This window comes from Ursus maritimus, unplaced genomic scaffold (genome assembly GCF_017311325.1).
Source record: "Ursus maritimus isolate PB19 unplaced genomic scaffold, ASM1731132v1 scaffold_15, whole genome shotgun sequence".
NCBI classification, from domain to species: Eukaryota; Metazoa; Chordata; class Mammalia; order Carnivora; family Ursidae; genus Ursus; species Ursus maritimus.
In genome coordinates, this window is record NW_024423897.1 from 5,237,934 (window position 1) to 5,262,643 (window position 24,710).

The 24,710-nt window shown below is 33.2% G+C and overlaps 1 protein-coding gene across 1 annotated transcript in view; it reads right to left on the reverse strand.

Moving 5' to 3' along the window:
• The window catches only part of RANBP17 (RAN binding protein 17), a 320,296-nt gene that overhangs the window by 268,133 nt on the left and 27,453 nt on the right, over positions 1-24,710 (reverse strand). Inside the window, exons 7-12 of the mRNA XM_040630304.1 lie at positions 23,742-23,907; positions 20,281-20,354; positions 17,887-18,006; positions 15,706-15,852; positions 14,914-15,086; positions 12,606-12,799 (exon numbers count right to left, since the gene is read on the reverse strand). Of these exons, the coding sequence (XP_040486238.1) occupies positions 12,606-12,799; positions 14,914-15,086; positions 15,706-15,852; positions 17,887-18,006; positions 20,281-20,354; positions 23,742-23,907 (874 nt within the window). The remainder of the gene's footprint in view (positions 1-12,605; positions 12,800-14,913; positions 15,087-15,705; positions 15,853-17,886; positions 18,007-20,280; positions 20,355-23,741; positions 23,908-24,710) is intronic.

The window sequence follows — 24,710 nt, forward strand, 5'->3', positions numbered from 1 at the left end:
GAAATTAAGGTTTATATATCAAAAAATGCTATGCAAAAATAACATGGGATCAATTGTAAGTATTTTTTTCTGAAATTATGGTAAATTCTGAATGGAAGTTTGTTTTTTTCAGAGAAGAAATAGAATACTTACTCTCCTTGTTTTAGAAAGCACTGACTTCTATCATACAAGAAACAAAAAGCAGGCATTTCTTAACCCTTAGAAACTTAACCACCACTGACTGAATCAATTAGGATTAGTGTTAGAAATCAACATTGGAATATAAAGGCATTGTTATTAAACCATCAAAGATAATTTTCATATTTAACTGAATGAGACATAATATGAGAAAATAATATTCCTCATACACATCCTTTCCCTAAATCTCAACAATTTTAGACTGACAATATTCAAAATAATAAATGTTACTTTGGTTACAGAATTTTGTCCACAAAGTTTAAAGAACAATGTAAATCCATAAATCGAAATTACATTTAGAAATTTAAAACATCCAATACATGAGTTTCACATCTATAAATTTGTTCTGAATCTCATCTTTATAATGAGACTAAATTTCCATTATAATTTTCCATTTTTCTATTTATTCTGAAATGTTCAGGGCACTTGTTTTAGCAGCTGTTCAAGCACAGAACATTTTTTCCTTTAACAAAATAATTATTGCTGTAATAATCTGTAATTATGGTTTATAACTGCAATAATCCCAAAGAAATCAGTCATTACCATAGATCACAAGTAATCGTTAACTACTGTTAATGACCTATTTCTTAGGGATTATTGTTTTCGTAAACCATGACCATATCACCACAAATATGGAAGAGCAAGACAATATAATACAAATGAGATCATAATATAATAATAAACTTATTTTGTAACATTAAAAGCCATTAAGCATCTAAATTAAAGCACACATAACGAGAGCATATAATTTTCTTTGTTCAACACTAACTGAAGTGTTTAGTCTGCACAAAAGAAATTGAATACTGCTACATATGGTGGTATAAACTAGAGCCACATTAAGCACTTTTTGTATAAAGCAATCATTCTTAAGTAGAACACAGATATCTTTAAAAGGCAGATTCCTTCCCAATGACAAAAAAAAAAAAAGGTAAGGAAAACAAATGTTAAAAATTTTCTATGTATTGGGCATTAGAGACTGAAAGGTTATTAAAACTACATAGTACATCAGGGGCGCCTGGGTGGCACAGCGGTTAAGCGTCTGCCTCCGGCTCAGGGAGTGATCCCGGTGTTATGGGATCGGGCCCCACATCAGGCTCCTCCGCTATGAGCCTGCTTCTTCCTCTCCCACTCCCCCTGCCTGTGTTCCCTCTCTCGCTGGCTGTCTCTATCTCTGTCAAATAAATAAATAAAATCTTTAAAAAAAAAAAAAAAACTACATAGTACATCCAACTATAAAAACTCCTTGAATTTATATTAATCAAGAATCAGATCTGACTTAATTTATTCGATAGACCTACTTAATATCATAAATTACTACACTGAAGTTAATTCCATTTGTGTATCTCAGAACAGCTAAACTTTCACTCAGTACCCTTTTGTAGGAAAACAAGTATTATTTTATAACTGAATCTTTTCACTTTTTACATTGTAAGGTAATATTTAATACATATATGAAGCTATGTGTAATGGATACCAAGTGTAATAAAACAAACACCTGTTTAATCCCCTATCCAACTTAAGAACCAAGGCTACCCTTCCTCTAACATCCCCTTATCTGCCACCCTAGAGGTAACCATGATCCTGTATTTGGTGCTTACTATTCTCTTGAAATTTTTTTTCATTTTATCACCTACGCCTATGTCCTAAACAATATATTTTTAGTCTCATTTGTTTTGGGACTTTATTAAGTGTTTCATACTACATAGAGTTTCCTGAAAATGGCATTACTTCACCAGCTATCATATCTCTGACATTCATCATAAGTGTACCTGTACTTCATTCATTTTTATTGTTATGGAATACTGTATTATACAACCATGTTATGATCTGTTTACCCATTTTCACGTTTATGGGTATTTGAGCTGTTTCCACTTTGTGCCTTTAGGAACAAGTAGACTATGAACATTCAGTCTCATACCACTTGTGGAGAAGAGATTTTCAAAAGGACATTCCTAAGACTGGAAGTGCCAGGTCAGCAGGGATTCAAATGCTCCACTTTACAAAATACCATCAAACTGATTTCCATTACATTTCTAGTTGATTTATTTTATATTCCTACCACAAGTGTATAAGAATACCCTTTGATCTACATTCTCCTGTAAGATTTTTGCCAACCTACTGGGAGTAAAATGGTATCTCATGTGCTAAGTATGTTTCTAAAATACCCAACTGTATAGGTTCATTTATTATTATTTCTGCAATTTAGTTTAATTGCAAATTGGTAAGAATGTGGACACTCTGATGCCATGTGACTGAAATCTGTTGAGACTTGTTTTATATGCAAATACTTCAACTTTTTAAAACTGACATGAAATTCACATATAACATTATATTAGTTTCAAGTGTAAAATATAATGATTTGATATTTGTATATATTAGGAAATGATCACCACAATAAGTCCAGTTAAATTCATCACTTCACATAGTCACCAACTTTTTTATGGTAAGGACTTTTAGTATTTATTCCCTCAACAACTTTCAAATATACAATACAGTACTATTAACTATAGTCACCACACTGTGCGTTACATCCCCATGACTTATTTATTTTATAAGTGGAAGTTTATGCCTTTTGACCACCTTTACCCATTTTACCCACCCCCCACTCCCCTCCTCTGGTAACCACCAATCTGTTCTCTGTATCTGTGAGCTCAGTTTTTGTTAGTTTTTACTTTCAGATTCTACATATAAGTGAGATCATATGGTATTAGTCTTTCTCTGTCCGACTTATTTCACTTAGCATAATGTCCTAAGGGTCCATCTTTATTGTCACACATGGCAAGATTTCATTCTTTTTTATGGCTGAATAATATTCCATTATACACACGTGCGCGTGCACACACACACACACACACACACACACACCATTTTCTTTCTCCATTCATCCATCAGTGGACATTTAGATTGAGCCCATGTCTTGGCTATCGTAAATTAAGCTGCAATGAACATGGGGGTGTAGACATCTTTTCAAATTAGTGTTTTTGTTTTCTCTGAATAAAAACAGAGAGGTAGAATTGCTGGATATTATGGTAGCTCTATCTTTAATTTTATGAGGAACTTCCATACTGTTTTCCATAGTGGCTACACCAATTTACATTCCCACCAACAGTGAATGAGGCTTCCCTTCTCTCTACATCTTTGCCAACGCTTGTTTTCTCTTGTCTTTTAGATAAAAGTCATTCTAACAGGTGTGAGGTGCTTTCATTGTGGTTTTGATTTCCATTTCCCTGATGACTAGTGATGTTGAGCACTTTTTGATGTACCTGCTGTTGCTGAGTTGTAGGAGTTCTTTCCATATTTTGGATATTAACCTTTCATCAGATATATCTGTTTGCAAATATTTTCTCCCATTGGGTAGGTTACCTTTTCATTTTGTTAATGAAAACTTTTAATGAAGAACCTCAGAAGAGATCTACTGGTAGAAAACATTCTGGTTTTGCTTGTCTGAAAATGTCTTTTGTTCATCTTTGTTCTTGAAAGATACCTTTGGTGACACATATTATGTTATTTTGGCTCCATTTGTAAAAAATAATATTCTAACCACCCTCTGGCTTACATTTTTACTGTTGAGAAGTGAGTTTATCAGTTTATTTTATACTCCTCAAGCTGCTTTGGAGATAATCTGTCTTTGGGACTACATAGTATGACTAAAAAAAATTTTTTTTGACTGGTATATGTTGGGCTTGCTGTATCAATGGATTCACGTCTTCCATTAATTCCAAAAATTCTCAAATAGAGTATCTTCAGTTATTGCCTCCGTTCCATCTTCTCTATTCTGTTTTCCTAGGATTGATTTGATACCCTGACGTCTCATCCCATCCTTTAACTTCTTTTTTAATATTCTCACTTCCTTGTTTCTCCACATTCTTGAAAATTTCTTCAAACCTAACTGCCGATTAGCTAATTCTTTTCTTAGCTAGGTCTAATTTACTGTTTAACACATCCATTAAATTTTAGATAACAAAACTTTTTCTTCAATATTAAAAGTTTTACCTGAGTCTTCTTTGATCTGCCTTGGCCATCTGTCATACTCTTGTTTGCTCATTTGCGATTCTATTTTTTTATTTCTTTAAACATTTCACACATAATTATTTTCTATTCCCATCCAATTCTATTATCTTAAGTCCTTGGGAAGGTCTAAGTCAAATAGGTAATTTACTGTTTCTGTTAGTGCTCATTGATGACATCTTGTTTCATTATTTGTGTACTTGTTATTTTTAAAATTATGAACACTCATTTGGTTGATGTGAATCTGCAGGATTCTCAAGGCCCTAAATTATGGTTGCTATTCATCATGGTTGCTATTCATCAGAGAAGGTTTTAATTTACTTTTTTGCTGGAAGCCAAGAGGCTCTAGCATTTTGGGACCACTTTATTCCCTTTCAAGGGTCCAACTTAATATATGAATCTCAAGTTCAGTACACATACCTTGCTACAGGCCTAGGGCTTTGCCACCAATTTAATCACTGATATTGATAATTTGCCTTTGGAAGCAATATTGCCTTTTGCCCTTGTTTGCTGTCGACTAGTCCCATTCTGGTTAAAGTTAATTCTTGTGAGGGAAAAGTAGTCAGAAGAGGTGGGGGGGTGGACAGATGAGTGGAGAGTAGCAGAAGGGAGGTGAGGGAACCTCAGAAATTTCATGTACTTATTTCAAGGCCAGCAATGCATTAAAAAGTTTATCCAGGAGTTGACTGTTTTGCATCTGAAAAGCCTTTCAGAGCATCAAGCTGACCACAAAGAAGTGAAAGCTACTACCAATTCTTTACTATTAAAAAGGAGCAAACACTACTTGGGATATATGCCAAAAAGAAAAATGTGATTTTACAGGCAGCTGGCCATAACATAACCTGAGTTAATGTAGAAAACAAATCTGAAAAGATACTATATGGGATGCCACTGAGTCATTAGACAAAACAAAAACAAAAACAAAAACAAAAACAAAAACCTTTTAAAAATACTACAACACAGGCTTACAGGGCAACCGCATAGCTACAAAAAGATACCTAATGGAAAAGACAAGGAGGGATGAGAATCCAGCCTGTGCTCTACTCACCAATCTGTGCACTCCACTATGGTGCATCTGCACAAAGACACCAAATGAACTACTGAGCTGATAAGAAGGTAAAATAAATCCTCAAAGGCCAAAATGACGTGAGGGCTAAAATCATGGAAACAACTAGAGAACTTGAGTTTCTCCTTGAGAGACAAAGGACAAAGCCTAGGGCATATCCAATGTAAGGACCCCAACAAAAGATGAGACACAGTTACACCCTTAGTGGAAAAAAAAAAAAAATGAACTGGAGGGGGGAAAAACCTGCCCCTGGCAGAGAAAGATAACAGAGAAACTTGTCTGACTTGACTTTAACATTAGGTAGAGTGGAGGAAAAAACCCTCAAGTCAGACCTCACATGGTTTGTGGCCTTAATAAAGACTACCAGTGTGATATGAAGAACCTTATTCTAAGGAAATAGTTCACATGGTATTGAGTTGGCAGTCCTCCTCCACCTCACTTAGTTAATGGACTAAACATTCCAATCAAAGGACAGGATGGTCAGAATAGGTTTTTAAAAAAGAAAGAACTATATACTTTCTAAGATAGATGTACTTCAAATATCAAGACACAGACAGACTGGATGTAAATGCATGGAGAGGGATATACTGTATAAACAGAAGGCATAAGAAGGCACTGACTTTAGGAATATCAGATAAGACTGATTTCAAGATGAAAGATTTTAATTAATAGGAAAGACAAAGCAATTATAGATATCTATATGAAGCAAAAATTGACAATTAAAAGTAGCTGAGACAATTCCACAATTCTATCTGGAGACTATAACAGCTCTCTGAATAAATAGTAGAAATAGACCAAAACAAAAGACAAAATCAGTAAAGACAAAAACTACCTGAACAATGTTACTAATAATCTTGACTTAATTTCTATTTACAAACTGCTATTCCCAAATGGTAAAATACATATTCTTTTCAAGTGTACATGGTATGTTTACCAGGATACACCATATGCTAGGTCATAAAACAAGTCTCAATAAATTTTAGAAGTTTGAAATCCTACAAGATAATATTTGACCAAGGTGGAATTAAATTAGAAATCAGCAACAATAAGACAACTAAGAAAACCCCAAATACTTGGAAATAAAAAGCATATACTTCAAATTCCATAAATAAACAAAAAAAACACAGATTAGAAAGTATTTTTAACTAAGAGAATCTAAAAATAAAACAACCAATTTCATGAGATGCAGCTAAAACAATGCTTAACAATGAAATTCATAACTTCAAATGTTTCTATTAAAAAGATACAAAAATCTAAAACTCAAAGATGTGGAATCTCTAAAATCAGGGAGGAAAAAGATGGAATAAAATCAATAGTATATAGCAGAAAATTATAAAGCTAAAATAACTTATGAAATAAAAAAATGAACAAACAAAAAAAATCAATGAAACTAAAAGCTGGTTCTTTGAAAAGATTAACAAAATTGATAAATATCTAATTGGGGTCAATCAGGAGAAAAGAAAAAAAGGCAACAACTGTAAATATCAAGAATGAGTGGTAGGTGGGTAAAAATGTGTGAACGGGGTCAAAAATTAAAAACTTTCAGTTGAAAACTAAGTCATGGGAATATTATATACAGCATGGTGACTATCGTTAATACCGTACTGCATATATGAAAATTGCTAAGAGGGAAGATATTTAAAGTTCTCATCACAAGAAGAAAATCATTTCACAACTATGCATGGTGATAGATGTTAGTTAACTATACTTACTGTGATGAACATTTTGCAATATATACAAATATCAAATCATTATGTTGGATACCTGAAACTAATAATGTTGTATGCCAAGTATGCTTCAGCTTAAAAAAAACAAAAACAAAAACCATCATTTCAGATCCTACAGACAGTAAAGAATAACAGAATATTAGAAATAACTTTATTCCAATAAATTTAAAAACAGGACAAATTCCTTGAAAGATACAAATGACTAAATTTAAGCCCAGGAGAAACAGAAAATTTAAATAGTCCTATATCAATTGAAGAAATCGAATTTGTAATTCTAAACCCTTTAGGCCCACTGACCTTGCCAGTGCATTCTATAAAACTCTTAAGAAAGAAATAATACTCATACTCCACAAACTCTTTCAGAAGATAAAGAAAGAAGAGGAATCACTTCCTGACTCATTTTATGAGGCCAGTATTACCCTGTTACCAAAACCAGGCAAAGGCATCACAAGAAAATAAAACTAAATAAAAATATCCTTCATGAACATCAATATAAAATAATAATTTTTTTTGCAAACTGAATCTAATCCTATATAAATGAACACTATATCATAACCAAGTAGGATTTATCCTGGGAATGTAAAGCTGGTTTAACACAGAAAAATCAATCAATGTAATTCACTATATTAGTAAAAAAAGAAAAAAAATTGGTCATTTGAATAGGTGGATAAAAAGCATTAAAAAAAAAAAAATCAATACCCATTCATTATAAATAGCCAGAGGAATAGAAGGGAACTTCCTCAAATTTATTATGAACATCCTTTAAAAAACCTACAGATAACATCCTACATCAATGTGAAAGGCTCAATGCTTTATATGTACAAACAGAAACAAGGCCAGACTATCCACTCTCACCGCCTATATTCAACATTATACTGGAGGTCCTACCACTGGAATAAGGCAAGAAAAAGAAATAAAAGGCATGAAGACAAGACATTAAAATGTCTTTATTTGCAGATGACATGTCATATATAACAATCCAAAAGAATCCACAAAAAAGCTATGAGAATAAGTAAATTTAGCAAAATCGTAGGACACAAAGATAAAAACCAATTCTGGTTTTATAGAGTAGCAGAGAATAATTATAAAATTTACAACAGCATCAAAAACATATAGTAATAAATTTAGTGAAACATTTTTAATACCTGTGCACTGAAAGCAACAAAACATTGCAAAGAAAATTAAGGGACAACTATATAAGTGGAGCAATATACCATGTCATGGACTGGAAGACTCAATATTGTTAAGATTGCCTAAATGGATGCATAGATTGAGGCAATCCCAATCAAAATTCTAGTGAGATTTTTTTTTAAAGAAATAACAAGCTGATGCTAAAATTAATATAGAAAGGCAAAAGACCTAGAACAGACACAACCATTTTGAGAAAGAAGAATGAGATGGGAGTACTTAGATTACGTGATTTCAAGACTTAACAAAGTTACAGTAACCAAGGCAGTATGACACTAACATAAGGAAGGACATATAGATCAATGGTACAGAACAGAGTCTGGTAATAAACCCTTTATAATCAATTGATTTTGACAAAGGTGTTACAATAATTCAACAGGGAAAAAGATAGCTGTTTCAGCAAATGGTGCTAGAACAACTGTAACTGTATGGGTTGGAGAGGGGGCCTTACCGTTAACTCACACTATCCACAAAAATTAACCCTAAGTGGTTCCGACTTAAACATAATAGCTAAAAACTACTAGACTTCTAAAAGAAAACATAAACATCATCTCTGTGACTTGGGTGGTAGATTTCTTAAATACAAAAAGCATAAGCCATAAAGAAAAATTGAAAAGGTAGGTCCATCAAAATTTAAAACTTCTGCTTTTCAAAAGATAGTTAAGAAGATACACCACAGGAAGGGAGAAAATACTTGCAAACATATATGTGAAAGAGAGATTATATACAGAATATATAAAACACTCTTACAATTCCAATAAGAATATGTGTAAAAGAACAACCCAATTTAAAAATGGGCAAAAATGTGAACAAACATTTCACAAAAGAAGATATATGAATGGGCAAATTATCAGGGAAATGCAAATTATAACCACAATGAGACACTATTATTAGATACCAGTAGAATGGCTAAAGTTAAAAGACAATATCAAATCATGATGAAGAAGTGGAGCAAATGAAACTCTCATACATTGTTAATGAGAACGAAAAATGGTACGCTTTGTAAAACAGTATAACAGTATCCTATAATTTTAAACATACATTTTTCAAATGACCCAGCAATCTGTCTTAGGTATTTACCCATGAGAAATAAAAATTTAAGTAGATACGAAGACTTGTCTGCAAATGTTCATAGCACCATTATTCATAATAGACCCAAAACTAAAAGTGGAACTCAAATGCCCATCACTCAGTGACTAGATAGAGAAAGTATGGTAAAGTCATACTATGGAATACTATGCAGCAATAAAAAGGAACAAAGTATTAATATACACGATATTTTTGAATGTCAAAAACATTATGCTATGCAAAGTCAAACACAAAATACTGCTTATTGTATGATTCCGTTTATAAAGAAATCTAAAAGAGACAAACCACAGTGACAAAAACAGTGGTTCCTGGGTCAGGAGACAGGGAAAGGGATCAAAGAGCACGAGGAAATTATTTGGGGTGAAGGAAGTGTTCTCTATCTTGAATGTGGTGATAGTTACATGGCTGTGAATAACTTCTAAATCCATCAAACTACACACTCAAAAAAAAAAAAAAGAAAGAAAAGAAAAAGATACTTGCAACTCTCATCAGAGACAAGGAGTTCATTTTTCTAAAATACAAAGAGCTCTTAAAAAAAAATGAGAAAAAGATCAACAACCCAATAAAAAAAAAAGAGCAAAGAAATGAACAGGTCATTACAGAAAGAGATGACTAAATAGCTTTTAGATAAATTTAAGCAATGCCTAACTGGACTGATGATATGTGAATGTTAAATTATACTGAGAAACCATTTTTCACCTACAGCATTGCTAAGAATTCAAAAGGTTGAAGGCAATATGGAATTTATCCTGTGAAGGCAATATGGAAACGCTCCCATAGAGCTGATGGACAGGTAAATTGACATAGTCCTTACCAAGAGTAATTTGGCAGCATCTATAAAAGCAATAAATACATTTATCCTTTCCCCAACAGTAATTCTGCTCAGGAAATTTATCTTATGCATATATACTTGCAGACATATAAAATGACATACATATATATATATATATATATCATTAATCTATATGGAATTAATTTTAATAGCTGATGATGACAACTCAAATGATTTTCAGTGGTGGACGGAATGGTTAAATAAATTATGATACAATATATTCAAAAAATAAAATATGATGCATCTATGAAAAAATAAGAATTCTCTGTATACTGACTTGAAAATAGCTACAAAATAAATTGCTAAATGAAAAAAAAAGGCAGGAACAGAACATTAAGGGGGGTACGCCACATCCAAAGTAAATAAAGGGGGATAAGAATTTATAAATTCATAATTGTTTGTATATGCATACAGAAACTTTGAAAATATATGCAAAACTAGTAAGAATTGCTACTTAAGAGTGAAGAACAAGAGGACAGATCACAGAACCGAAACAGAACACATTTTAATTTCTTTTTTCTAGACGATGTGCATATATTACTTCTTTAAAAAGATTAGGTGAATTAATTCAAATAAAGTTTGGTATGAAAAATAACTAAGAGAAAAGACACATTAAAGTGATATGTAAAGACAGATCACAAACTTGGGGACAATATTTACAATTCAAATAACTAAAGGATTAGTGTCAAAAATACACAAAGAACTCAATCAGTAAGAGAAAAACTCATAATCCAAATGGTGAGGAGAAAATGAACAAAAATCATGAATATACATATCACTGATAATGACACAAGAGTCAACAAACATAAGACAATATGAAACTTCATTAATAATTATGGGAATAAAAACTAAAATACCCATGAGGTTTATTACTTCAACTAGTAAAAATTTAGGTCTAACATTATGTGCTGTTGGCAAAGATCTAGATCAGGGTGGGTGGGATGTAAAGTAGTAAATCACTCTGTAAACTGCTTTGGCAGCATCTACTGAAACTACGTAATAGGTATATACAACAATCCTTACAGCAGCACTCACTGTATTAGCAAAAAACAGAAAAAACCACAAATACCTACTGACAAGAAAATGCATAAATAAATTTGGTATGTTGAAACGACAGAGAACAGCGGCAGTGCAAATGAAGGAATTATAGCCATAGCATCAACACAGACTCTCATAAATGCAATACTGAGGGGAAAAAAAAGTAAAGTAAGTTGTAGAGGAATACAGTTTCATTCCAGTTGTATAGAGTTCAGAAATTTGTAAAACCATGCATTATTTTCAGAATATATATGTGTGTGTGTCTGTGTGTGTATGCAGTAATACTATGAATAATAAAAGGCACCAATTGATAAACACAAAATTCAAGATTGCAAGTATTTTCTGCTGGCAGGAATGATAGAGATGGACAGAGAACAATGGGAACAGCAAAGACCCCTACTGAACTATTCTTTAAGCTGTGTGATGGTGCTGTTATTGCTAGTCACTATGTTTCAATATATGTAAATAAACTTTTGTATTTATTTAATATTAAATAATTTTCAAAATTCTACTGAAAGTAGAAATCAATCATGAAAAGACTAAATGCTGCAAAAAATACCGCTCCTCAATTTAATTTATAAATAATGAGATCTTAATAAGAGAAAACACTGGAAGTAAAGAAGGTTAACTACTTACTCCACTATCTAGCCCAGCAGCAGTTTTTTAATGTGTGGACTCAAAAAATGAAAACGAAAACAGATAATAAAAGGCATTTTAAGAAGATACTATGTAAATGTAAAATCTTTAAACAAATGTTTAAAAAGAGTTTAGACAGGAAATCATTGACAGTGTGACTATCATCCTTTACCATTCCCTTTCCAAAATGATGAAAGGAAGAAACAAAAGAAAGAAAAAAACATTCTGCAACTATAATTAAAGTGTCTCCTATTAGAAATATATACAGCCAGTTCCAGTCTCATATTCATTTCATTTTTCTTAAATGTGAAAAATGTATTTAATTTTATTCCCTATGTTCCTGAAAGGATTTAAAGGGACATAGAGCAATAAATAAATCTTCCTTCAATAAACGATTAAAGAAAAATGAGAAAATTGAGGAATTAAAATATAATAATAAACCAAAGCCATGGTGAAGGCTAATACACAAATGCAAAACCATAATGAGGTCTTATACAGTTTTTTATTGGATGAAACTAGACTCTGAATTTATAGTCAACTATACCAAAGAAGGAAACTTGATTAATTAAAAGACAGTTACAAGTTAATGAACTCTACTCAAATACCATTATCAGCTTTTCTTGATAGTGATTCCAGAGAAATACTTCCCATGTATCTTATAAAGGACTGAAAATTGACCATCAAGCAACCAAAATACGCAGGTTAATAAAATTAATGGCTTATTAGAGGATGAGGATTTGGGGAAAACACATAAAAATAATTTGCAACAAAATTATTAAAGTGACTAATGAAGCTACTTAAAATTCAACATAATACCATAGATAGTCATATAAAATGTACTGACCTTCCTGAATTGCCCTGTCCACAGTTATCCCAGAAGGTGAATGCAGAAGCTTTTGGTAATTCTGAGCATTTTGGTCAAACAACTGTACAAGAAGAGTGCATGTCTTTTCATATTCGCATCTGCTGACAGTGCACAACTGCTCCAGCTGCTGAAACACAGTAGCAGTATCATCCAGTGGATCATCTAAATTATCTCTGCAAATATAGAAGAACAAGTTTTCACACATTAGAATGCGATATGCTTTTATTCACCACAAATAAACTTTATATTAAATAAAAATTCTATCATGGATAAAGAAACAAAAGACAAACAGATTGGAAGGTAAGAAATAAAATGTAAATGTAAATTCTATGTTTGAAGACAACATGATTATATACACAAAAGTCCCAAAGAAACCACACACACACACACACACACACACACACACACACACACACAAGCTAGTACCTCTTACGGATGAGTTTACCAAGGTCCTAGCATACAGGGTCAATATACAAAATACAACTGTAACACTATATATAACTAGCCATGAACAATTGGAAATCGACATTTAAAAAACTGCACCTTCCAAAGGCACCAGAAAAAATCTAATTAATTAAATCTAATTAAACATATGTAAAATCTCAAGGCTGAACACAACAGTGAGGAAAGAAATCACCACAGAGCTAAATAAATTAAAAGATAAACATGCTCACTGACTAAAGACTTGATCCTGCTGAGATGTCAATTCTTCCCCAAAATTAATCTACAAATTGAAAACAATCCCAGTCAAAATTCCAGCAGGATTTTTTGGTAGAAACTGACAAGAGGAATCTAAAATTTACATGCAAAAGCAAAGGAAGTAAAAGAGCCAAAACAATTGTGAAAAGGGAAAACCAAGGCAAAAGACTCATAGTACATGATTTCAAAGCTATTAAGGCTACAGTATTCAAGACAAGGTACTGGTAGAAGGAGAAACACATAGATTAATGAAAACAGAGTCCAGAAAGTACATGGATGTGGTCAATTAATTTTTGAAAAGAGAATAAAGGCAATGCAATAGAGAAGATAGTCTTTTAGGCAAATGGTGTTGGAATAATTGGTCATCCATAAAAAACCAAAAAAGCAAAAACAGAAAATAAAAACCCAACTTCAAGCCTTACCTCCTACCATATACAAAAATTAACTCAAAATGGATCAGAGAAATAAATGTAAATTCTAAAACTATAAAACTTTTAGAACAAAAAATAAAGGATAAATCAGATTTCATTAAACTTTAAAACTTCCGCTCTTTGAAAAAGACTGTCAGGGAAATGAAAAGGCAAGCTATGGACTGAGAGCTAATATTTAAAAAGCACATACAATAAAAAGACTTGTGACCAGAATATACAGACCTTTCAAATCTCAATAAACAACCCAATTAAAAAAGAGGGGGCAACAAATTTAACAGGCACTTTGCCAAACAATACAAATGGTAAATAAGCACGTAAAATGATGCTCAACATTACTGGTCATTAAGGGAATGCAAATTAAACCCAAAATGAGGTACCACTACACACCTACTAGAATGACTAAAATTCTTAAAAACTGACAATATCAAGTACTGATGAGGATAAAGAGCAACTGGATCTCTCATACCTTACTGGTGGGGCATGCAAAATGATACAGCCACTTTGAAAAATAGTTTGGCATTTTCTGTTAAAGTAAAACATATACTTAACATTCAACCCAGAAATCTCCTACCTAAGGTATCTACCCAAGAGAAATAAAAACTTATCTTCATACAAAAATCTGTTTAGGAATGTTTACAGCTGTTTTATTCATAATTGACAAAAAAAGAAACAACCCAAATGTCCATCAACAGGTGAATGGATAAACTGTGATACATCCATAAAATGAAATATTATTCAGCAATAAATTTTAAGAACTCCTGATGCAACATGGAGGAATCTCAAATGCATTGTGCTAAGTGAAAGAAGCTGGACAACATACCATATGATTTCATCTACACAACATTCTGAAAAGGCAAAAACTACAGAAAGACAAAACAAATCAGTAATTGCCAGAAGCTGAGGGTGGGGAAAAGGCTGACTACAAGGGACACAAAAGAATTTCTGGGTTGATGGAACTATTCTCTATCCTAACTGTACGGGTAGTTCTAAACTGTATGCCCTTGTCAGAACTCATAGCCCTGTTCACTAGAAAGGGAGATTTTACACTAGGTAAATTACACCTCAAATGTTTTAAATTCCAAGACGCAAAAGGTAAAAACACAAAAGAAACATTAAGTTTTCAATACCTCACAAAAGAAACATTTAGTTTTCAATACCTCACAACTATGGCAACAGATTCCAACCGAGAAGTGATAAAGGCCTTCGTGATTTCTGGTGCATAAGTGTCTAATAAGTGGGGTTCAGTTGATTTCACAAAAGGCACTGATGCTACCATCCTTTGCCACAGAGTTAATAAATAATGAACACTGTTGGGAGCAAATTCCCAATGCTACAAAGAAATAAAGCAAATGTTATTTAAAATTGATATATCTTCCTAGAATAAGAATTATAAAGACAAAATTACTAAAAAGATTTTTTTGACAAATTACTAAACACAGACTTTAAAATTAACTTTTATTCTAATTATATAGCCAATGAACATTTAACATAGCAAATTCTGTAAATGCCAAAAGGCATAAAGAAGAAACCAACAATCTCTTACTATTCTACCACCCAAAGACGATCAATATTAAAATGTTAGTGTACTTCCTTCTAATCTTCTTTCCATGAATATTTTTCAGAGTTGGTATCATGCAGAAAATGTGGTTTTAAAACCTTCCCCCAAACTTATAAAAAGAATTTTTCCCAAAAAAATCTGTAAAAAAATGTTTTTATTTCTTCACGAAGATTTTATTATAGCTTCTCAATTCATTCTTCAATTATTAGATATTCAGATAGTCTCTAAATTTTTATTATAAAATATGTTCCAATGAACTTTTATCCAAAACCCTGGAATAAGTATTTTTAGCAAAGTACAATAACAAATATTAAAAGTCCCCACCAAATCTTACCAAGAAATTGTTTTAAAATTATCTACTGTTTAACATCAATTATATATTTTTATTTACCTGTAGGCTAGTAATGGTAAAGTTAGCAATCAATCTGATAACTTCAGGATATTCCTTCACCATAACTAATTCTCCCAGCTGATAATTTGTCTTTAAACGAGCCAAAAATCGGCAAAATTCATGATAATTACCTGGATCAGACAAACCCTAAATTAAAAAACAAAAAGGTTTTTAAAAATACTTAAAAACAAACCAAGATAATGACCTATCAATAAAATTCCAGGAGTATTTTATTAAGCTTTCCAGTTTTCATTGGTACTCTGCTATCAACTGGGTAGATTATTAATGAAACAAAACAAATGATTCCTGCTGGATTGATTCATAATAAGAAATCCAAAGTACAGCATATGGAAGAAGCTTTGCACCATGATGCCTAAATTATGTTTGGGAACCCTGCTGGATTGATTCATAATAAGAAATCCAAAGTAGAGGATATGGAAGAAGCTTTGCACCATGATGCCTAAATTATGTTTGGGAACCCACTGTATTACACAAAAAATTTGCGTGTGTGCATGCATGCGTGTTTGGGAACCCACTGTATTACACAAAAATTTGCGTGTGTGCATGCATGCGTGTGTGTGTGTGTGTGCGCGCGCACGCGCGCCATGGCTTAAACAGAAGTCAACAGAAGACTTGAGAAATATTTAAGATGAAAACTCAGAATGGGTTCTTGAAACCCTGGAAAAGAGTGATACCAACTGAACTGAAGTTAAAATGGTATTTGTGCACACAAATAGAAATTTATTTTAATCCAACAAATATTTATTGAGTACCTATAGACACTGTGCCCTCAAGTAACTCCTGGTCCCTAAAGTAGAGTTATTCAAATAAATTAATGCAATGTAGGGCAGAAAGTTTAACAGAAGCATTACAAGATACAGAGGTAAACTTGAGGAAGGAAAGATTAAAAGGAAAGACCAAGAAAGAGGTCCCTAGTTGTCTATGAGAGCTCCCTGAAGACTGGGCACAAGTGTTATCTTTACAAAAGTTCAAACACTTTGCATTGTAGATGGCATGAAAGAGAATTCAAAAAGTATCTGTTTAATACTGAAAGACTTTCTAAGAAATTTCATTCATATGAACACTATGAAAATATAAAATAGTGTCAAATTATTAAGGACAAATTACAAAAAGATACTTCATATTTATAGGTCTTTTAATACGTTTGTAATTCTAAAGTAATATAATATTCAAACTAACTTTTACAGACATGAAACATGAACATGAGGATGTTGGAAAAGCAATTAAGACAATTATTTGGTATTAGCATATTATTTTCCACATACTGATTGATGACAGTAACTTAACTAAAAATTTTAAAGTATATTAGTAAAATCCCATTTATCAACAAAACATGTATATTTCATGATTGTGCTAACATTGAAAAGAGAAAATAAAAGCATAACACACAAAATACTAAAATACCCCTGAGAATGACCTACAAAATCAATTGCTCCTTACTGAGCAAGCACATTTACTTTACGTACAGATATAATATGTCCCCTCAAAAGTTAGTAATAACTAAGAGACAAATAAATCTCCTTAAATCATTTAACCTCTCAAAATCCGTACTTTCATTACATATATTTTAAACCAAAAACAAAGTAAAAAAGTAAAACAAAAAATTTTATCTAGGCAACCAAAATCACTAATTAATAATGGTTTGCAATTCTCTGAAATGAATATTGCTCTTGAAGCTTTGCAAGTTAATGTATAGATTCTTAAATCTACAAACTCTTATTTGTCCACAAGAGGGCAAAAAGACATTATCTCATAATTCAAAGCCACTTAATCCAATATTAACATTCAGATTTATATTAAGTCTTCTAGTTCGGAAGGTAACTATGACTCTGAAATATTTACTTTAGTAATTTAAGAAGTACAAGCAAAGAAACGCAGTACACAATGGTATAAAGAAGAAGCATCACAGAATATATACCTTCTATTCTTATTCACCTAAAAGAATGGAAAAAAATAAAAAAGGAAGAACATAGAAGTCTGTCAGGAAAGCATCCATTTTTAAAAAACTGTCCACTTCCATTACAAATGAGATCTAAGGAAGACGGAAACTTCTTCATACTTCCTTCCAGAATCATAATCAAGTCACGAGTTTAATACACCTTTCAGCAGAAAAACTGTATTTCTACATACTAAGTATTAATTAAATTACTTCATAAATACCTGAGGGTTTTCAAGTATCCTTTTTACTCCCTTAATTAAATTACCAAGGTACTTGGCACGTTCAGGACTGCTAAATAAGGACCTTCTTGTAGAAGCAAACTGAACTAAACATGAAAGTGCCTAAAAACAGGAACAACAAAATTCATTTCAATTTTAAAAGTAACTATGGCCACAAGTAAGGAACACTGTCTTTACATAAAAAATATTTTTTAATTTTAATGATAGAAAAGTACTATAGAATCCAGAAATAATGAAAGCTACACACCATCAATCACCGACACCACCCATCACTCTTCAACCCCACCACTAAAATTTCTACTCATGTGTATTCTCTTCTAATATACTTTCATATATTAGGTATGCCAAAGCAACCTGGACATGCATACACTCAAAAGGTCCCAACTGCCTCTGTTGCCTAGCTCTGTTCATGAACCAATAAAACAGCTGTTCTACAAAAAATAAAAGATGATTTTGTGGTAGAGTATGTTTGAGAAACATGGTACATTATGTATCCTGCAAATGGGAAAACTTTACTTTCGTGTAACTTGGTATAACTTTACTTAATCCAGCATATTCCAGACTTATGTGGTGATGCTACATCTTATCCATACCATCCATTAAAAAGCTGAGGCACAATTTGGAGAATGCTGCTGGAAACATGAGATATTCTACGAAAATGGTCTAGTTACCTTCTAAAAGTTAATACCTTACCAGACAATTTCACTACTTGGGTTCTTAATTCTACTACTGAAAACCACTGAAGTCTGTCTGATCATTAAGTAAGAGGCCCACAAATTGGCAGCTTTTCAGGCCAAACAGGCCCTCATAGGTTTTGTTTTGGTCCACATGTTTGTTTGCCCACTTTGTTAAAAAAAAAAAAAAAAATTAAAATTGGCTGTTAATATTTAAATATTTTAATTAAGGGATATTACATAATGTCTGGCTCTCTTAGCAAAGGTGAGAACAGGGACAAGAATCAGAGGATGGCCTTCTAGATGTTATCCAGTTTGCCACAGTCCTTACTGTTTAAAAAACAAAACAAAACAAAACAAAACCCGAATGAACAAACAAACAATTCCTTAGGCAATTCTGATGTGTTGAAGGTTTGGGAACCACTAGTGTATTAAAAATATCCCGGGTTTGGGGGCCAAAAACATCTGGGTTTGAATCAGCTTCATTATTTAGTTTGCCGCCCTAATGAAATTCATTTTTGCCAGTCTGGGTCTGTTTCCTTGTCAACATAGTGAGGATAATAATACCTACCTTGCAGGGCCACTTTGAGGATGAAGGGAGATAAGCACCAAATAATAGGGCAGGCCCAATAAATGTCAGTTACTTTCTCTTAAAGCAGTTGTTTTCCACTTAATTTTTTAAGCGCCAGTAGCTTGTTTTATTGCAAAACATAATTATACATGAAACCATGGTTTTTAAATAACTAAAAACAAAACTATTCTGGTTAAAAGACAGAAGGCTAAAACTCTGGCACCACCTGGAAACATGAGTATCCTATGAAACCCAGTTTAAAAATCACCACCTTGAACACTAGATTGGAGAGCAGACATGTTTAAAAAAAAAAAAAAAAAGAATGGGAGAGAGTATTTTTGTAAATCTATTCCTCCCTTCTAGGCAATAACATATCTAAACAAACATACCACTGATATGTACTTTAAATCTGGAACATCTTTTTTCAGGAAATGGCAATATCAGAATCCTCCAACTTTACTTCTAGAAGCTTAGATATTAAACTGACAACTCTTTCTTTCTTCCTTCCTTTCTTTTTTTTTTTCTAATCTTGACTGATCTCTGTTTTAGGTTCCACAAAGATGGGGTTGACATTCTCAAAGTTACTATATAATCAAGGAGTTTTAAGATTTTTAAAGCACACAAAAGAAATTAAATTTAAAAAATGAATAACTGGAGTGATGAACACAAAATCAAATGAGCAGATCCCCTTTGTTTCTCATTCAGAGATACTGATGGGGGCTGCCTGGCAAGCGTAGAGCATGGAGGATTGAGGAAGAGTTAGAGAGAGGGTGCGAAAAGGGAAGGTAACAGATGGTGTAGCCAACTACTGGACTGTGACCCAGAAGAAGGGATGGGGACTGGGTAGAAAGGAAGGTACACTTAGAGGTTAACAGGTTTTCCTGGCTCTGGGCAAGAGCTAAACCAACAGCTAGAGGTTCTGGGTTCACCCATGAAATGGAATCCACTGGTGACTATAAATAGAATCTGACAAATAGCTTAAGTAACATACATCCCAGGGGACGTAAGAAAGAATTTCTTGTGAGAGGTAAACCCAATCAAGAATATAAATTGGACTTTTTTAAGTAAATATATACCACCCTTAGATAAAGACTGCAGGTACTTTTTAATGAAATAATGATTTTTACTTACTAACTGAGATAGTAGTGGTGGAAGTGAATGATACAAATTGAAGAAAAGATCCAATGTTTCTGGTTCCAGGAAAACTGTAAAAAAAAAAAATATTTTCTAATACCATTACTTACATTCAGTGATCTTAATGTAATCAGTAAGACGTTATTACACAAACAAGAATTCTAAGACCTCTACATGTGACCACTCTTATCAGTTAGGCTTAACTCCTTTTTAATGCCTAGCTGTTTTCCTTTGAAAGATGAAATAATACAGAGATAGAAACTAATTAGCTGGGGCGCCTGGGTGGCACAGCGGTTAAGCGTCTGCCTTCGGCTCAGGACATGATCCCGGCGTTCTGGGATCGAGCCCCACATCAGGCTCCTCCGCTGTGAGCCTGCTTCTTCCTCTCCCACTTCCCCTGCTTGTGTTCCCTCTCTGGCTGGCTGTCTCTATCTCTGTCAAATAAATAAATAAAATCTTAAAAAAAAAAAAGAAAGAAACTAATTAGCTAAAATATTCCTTATTTCTATGTAGCATCTACAGTTCTTACTGGGATAATCTTCTTACCATTTTCATTTGTATTAAAGTAATATAAGTGTTTAAAAATTCAAATAGTTATCAAAAAGTAAACACTATTAAAAGGTGTATAAAAAAAAAAACAGCTGTACCCTACCCCATTCCAAGTATCTTTCAACTTCTATCTACACTTACATACGTATTTCCAAATAACATGCTATACGACTATGTTTTACCTTAAGAATCAAATGAATTCCAATTATATTATATGAGGCTTTTGCCCCTACCACAATCTGTCCTCTCTCAAAATCCATCCACTATTTTAACAATTTGGGATTAAATCAATTCTAGGTGTTTGCATTTATTATGGCTAAGTAAGTAATGTTAACAGCTGAGCCAAGGAGTACACTAAGATTATATTACATTTCTAACACTCTCTGGATTTAATCACAGCATCTTTTCTGTGCTTAGTTGTATATTTATCTGTCACTAATTCTTTCCAAATGCTCTGACAGATTTGTAAAATGTTCTTCATACCATTTTCCACATGATCAATAGCATCAAATAACCTATAATTTCTATTTTCCCCCCCTACCTCCTAGAGCCTGCAACTTGGGACTGACTGTTCCTAAATTTGTTATATAATTATCTTCCTTTATATCTGTTCATTGTCATCTTGTGTTGAAGCTCCCATTTCACAAAGTAACTTTCTGAAAGCAAGCACATAAGGGATAAATTCCAGGAGACTGGCATGTCTGAAAAGGTCTTTTTTTTTTTTATTTATTTAAGATTTTATTTATTTATTTGACAGAGAGAGAGACAGCCAGAGAGAGAGGGAACACAAGCACGGGGAGTGGGAGAGGAAGAAGCAGTCTCCCAGCGGAGGAGCCTGATGCGGGGCTCGATCCCATAACGCCAGGATCACGCCCTGAGCTGAAGCAGACACTTAACGACTGAGCCACCCAGGCACCCCTGAAAAGGTCTTAATTCCACCTTACGCTTGATAATTTCAGTCTAGTTTGAAAATTATTTCCCTTCAGAAGTTTGGGGTACTACTCCATTGTCTTCTAGCTTCCAGTGCTGATGTGGGGAAGTCTAATACCATTCTTGACCCCAATCCTTTGTAGGTGACTTACTTCTCTTTTCTGGTAGATTTTAGGATCTTCCTTTTATCATTGTTACTCTGAAATGATTATGATTATGAAGCTTACTGTTTATTTTTTTCATTCATTACTATGTGCACTTGATGGGATCTTTCAATCTGAAATACTATATCTCAGTGCTGAGAATGTTTTTTGGTGTTATTTGTTTGCAAATTTTCTTCTGTTCTTTTCTATCCTCTTTCTCAAACTCCTAGAGGTCAGATGCCAGCTCTCCTAATTTCATGCTCGAATATTCTTGTATTTTTTTTCTCCTATCAAATCTCTTCTTGCTTTTTTGTTCTACTTTCTGGGACATTTCCTTAACTTTACCTTCCAACTTTTATGTTTTATTTTGGCAACTGTCTTTTATATTTGGAACATTCTCTAAACTTTTCTTTTTAAAACAATATCCTGTTTTGGGACACCTGTGTGGCTCAGCTGATTAAGCGTCTGACTCTTGATAGAGCTCAGATCATGATCTCAGGGTCATGAGATCGAGCCCCATGTTGGGCTCCACACTCAGTAGGGAGTCTGCTTGAGATTTCTCTTCTTCTCCCTTTACCCCTTCCCATCATGCGCTCGCTCTCTAACTCTCTCAAATAAATAAATATATCTTAAAAAAAATAAAAAACAACAATATCCTATTCTTATTTCAGGAATGCGCTACCTTTTCTTATTTCCCTGGGGATATTAACTATACTTTTTTGAAGTTTACTTCTACTGTTTATTTTGTCTGTTTCTACTAAACTCTCCCTTTAAAAAAAAAAAAAACTTTTTGAGATAATTATAGATGCATATGCAGTTGCAGGAAATAATACAAAGAGACCCCCTGCACCCATTACTTAGTTCCCTCCAATGGTAAATTCTTGCAAAACTACAGTACAGTATCACAATCAGGAAATCACACTGATCCAATCCATCAATCTTATTCATATTTCCCATTTTTACATGCACTCATGCGTATGTGTGGGTGTGTGTCTGTGTGTGTCTGTGTAGTCTGTGCAATTTTTACTACATGTGTTGGTTCATGTATTCATCATGATACTAAGAATACTGAGTCCCTTTTAATTGTTTGTTTTAATCTTTGATTTCCATATTAGAAGTTTTCACAAAATCTGTGGTGTTTCCCTACTATACCCGACATCTCTAAATATCCCGTTTAATTTCTCGAGGATACAAAGGTTTGGTCTTGGGAAGTAAGAGGGAAGGGCACACAGGGAAGAGAAAAGGCACAGATGGTAGTTGCACAGGTGGTAGAGAAGATCCTGGGGACTTTGGGCAGAATACAGACTTTTTTACCAAGCCCTTTCAGCCCTATTCCTTACCACACCTCTGGACTGCAGGAATACCCTAGGGCCATCATCTTTCTGAAATGTGTAAGAGCAAATCAGCTTGTTTGTTTTCTTGGTATCCTCCTCTGTAAGAAAGTAAGCTGCAATTCTGCTCTGCTAAGTCAGTTACTCTAATTCATTCTCTTTCTAACTTTGAAATCTATGTTTTCTCTGTCAGTGTTATATCCTCTCCCACTCTGTTTATCTGAAACTTTCAAAACAGAACTCTTCATTTTCCCTCCCAAACCTGTTTTCTCCCTAACTCTAGAGCTGTCTTTCCTATTTTCCAATATTAAAATATGGAAGCTCCCATGATATGAAGTAAGGAAAACAGATTTCAATACCAGGTATCAAGTAGCTACCTCGTGTTACAAATCTTTTTGAATTTTTTGATTGCCTAGCAAAAACTGGAGATAATTGCACATATGGCAACATATTGTTTAATTCTGTGCCTTTTTTTCTGACCATCCCTCACGCTAAACCTTCTTACTTGTTCTCCAGGTTGTTGGAATCTGCACTGTGCAAAGATCATCTGCAGATTCATCTGCTGAACTGCCAATGAAGTCAAAGTTAAGGCAGTTGAGGACCAGTTTCAAGACCTGCATTACTAAATTTTGTTGACCTTCATCCTGAAGATTTAAAGGTTTGGCCAACACCTGAAAAAAGTTGAAAGTCAAATAAAACATTATGAAATATGTCAATAAACAAATTTCCACTTCACTAATTTATTCTTCAATGCCAAATTAGAATTAGAAAGAAAAGTTTACAAAGTTATGTTGTTGTATATATTAGAAAAAGTTGTAAAATCACTATCAACAAAAATCTACAATAGGCTATTTTCAAATTTAATTTTCTAAAATGAGAATAAGACTTAACTGCAAATTGTAGGTCATCTTCTAAAATTATAAGAAGTAACTTTAGGACAAATACTTTACTCAGCACAAATGTATAAATCTATGTGATTTACTAGCTCAGAGGCTTAGAACAAGCTGAAAATATACTACTCTTCAAGTGGGGGAACTTTATGTATAAATGATCCATATCGGTTAACAAAGGTTGTCAGAGCTGTCTGAATGAAAGAAGACACTCAAAAACTTCTAGAGAACAATCCTCAACACACCCCTCCTCCACCCCCTACAAAATGTCCATTCTGACACAACCAGAAGAGATTATTATCTCGTAAAGACACATTGTGAAATATCTGTAGAGGAAGCGATAGAAGTTTGGGATTCTGCTTCAAGAGTAACACAAAAAGAGAGTTGTTTGAAAAGTACAGAGATGAAAAGAGACTGGTTATGAGCTGTCACTGCTTAACTGGTGGATGGATCCAAAGGAGTTCATTATACTCTTCCACCTTCTTTTGCATATGTTAAAATTTTCCATACAAAAGGAAAATTTTAAAAATAATAGAAGGTCTTTCAGTCTGGCCTAATGCAGCAGTTTTCCTGTCACTAACTAT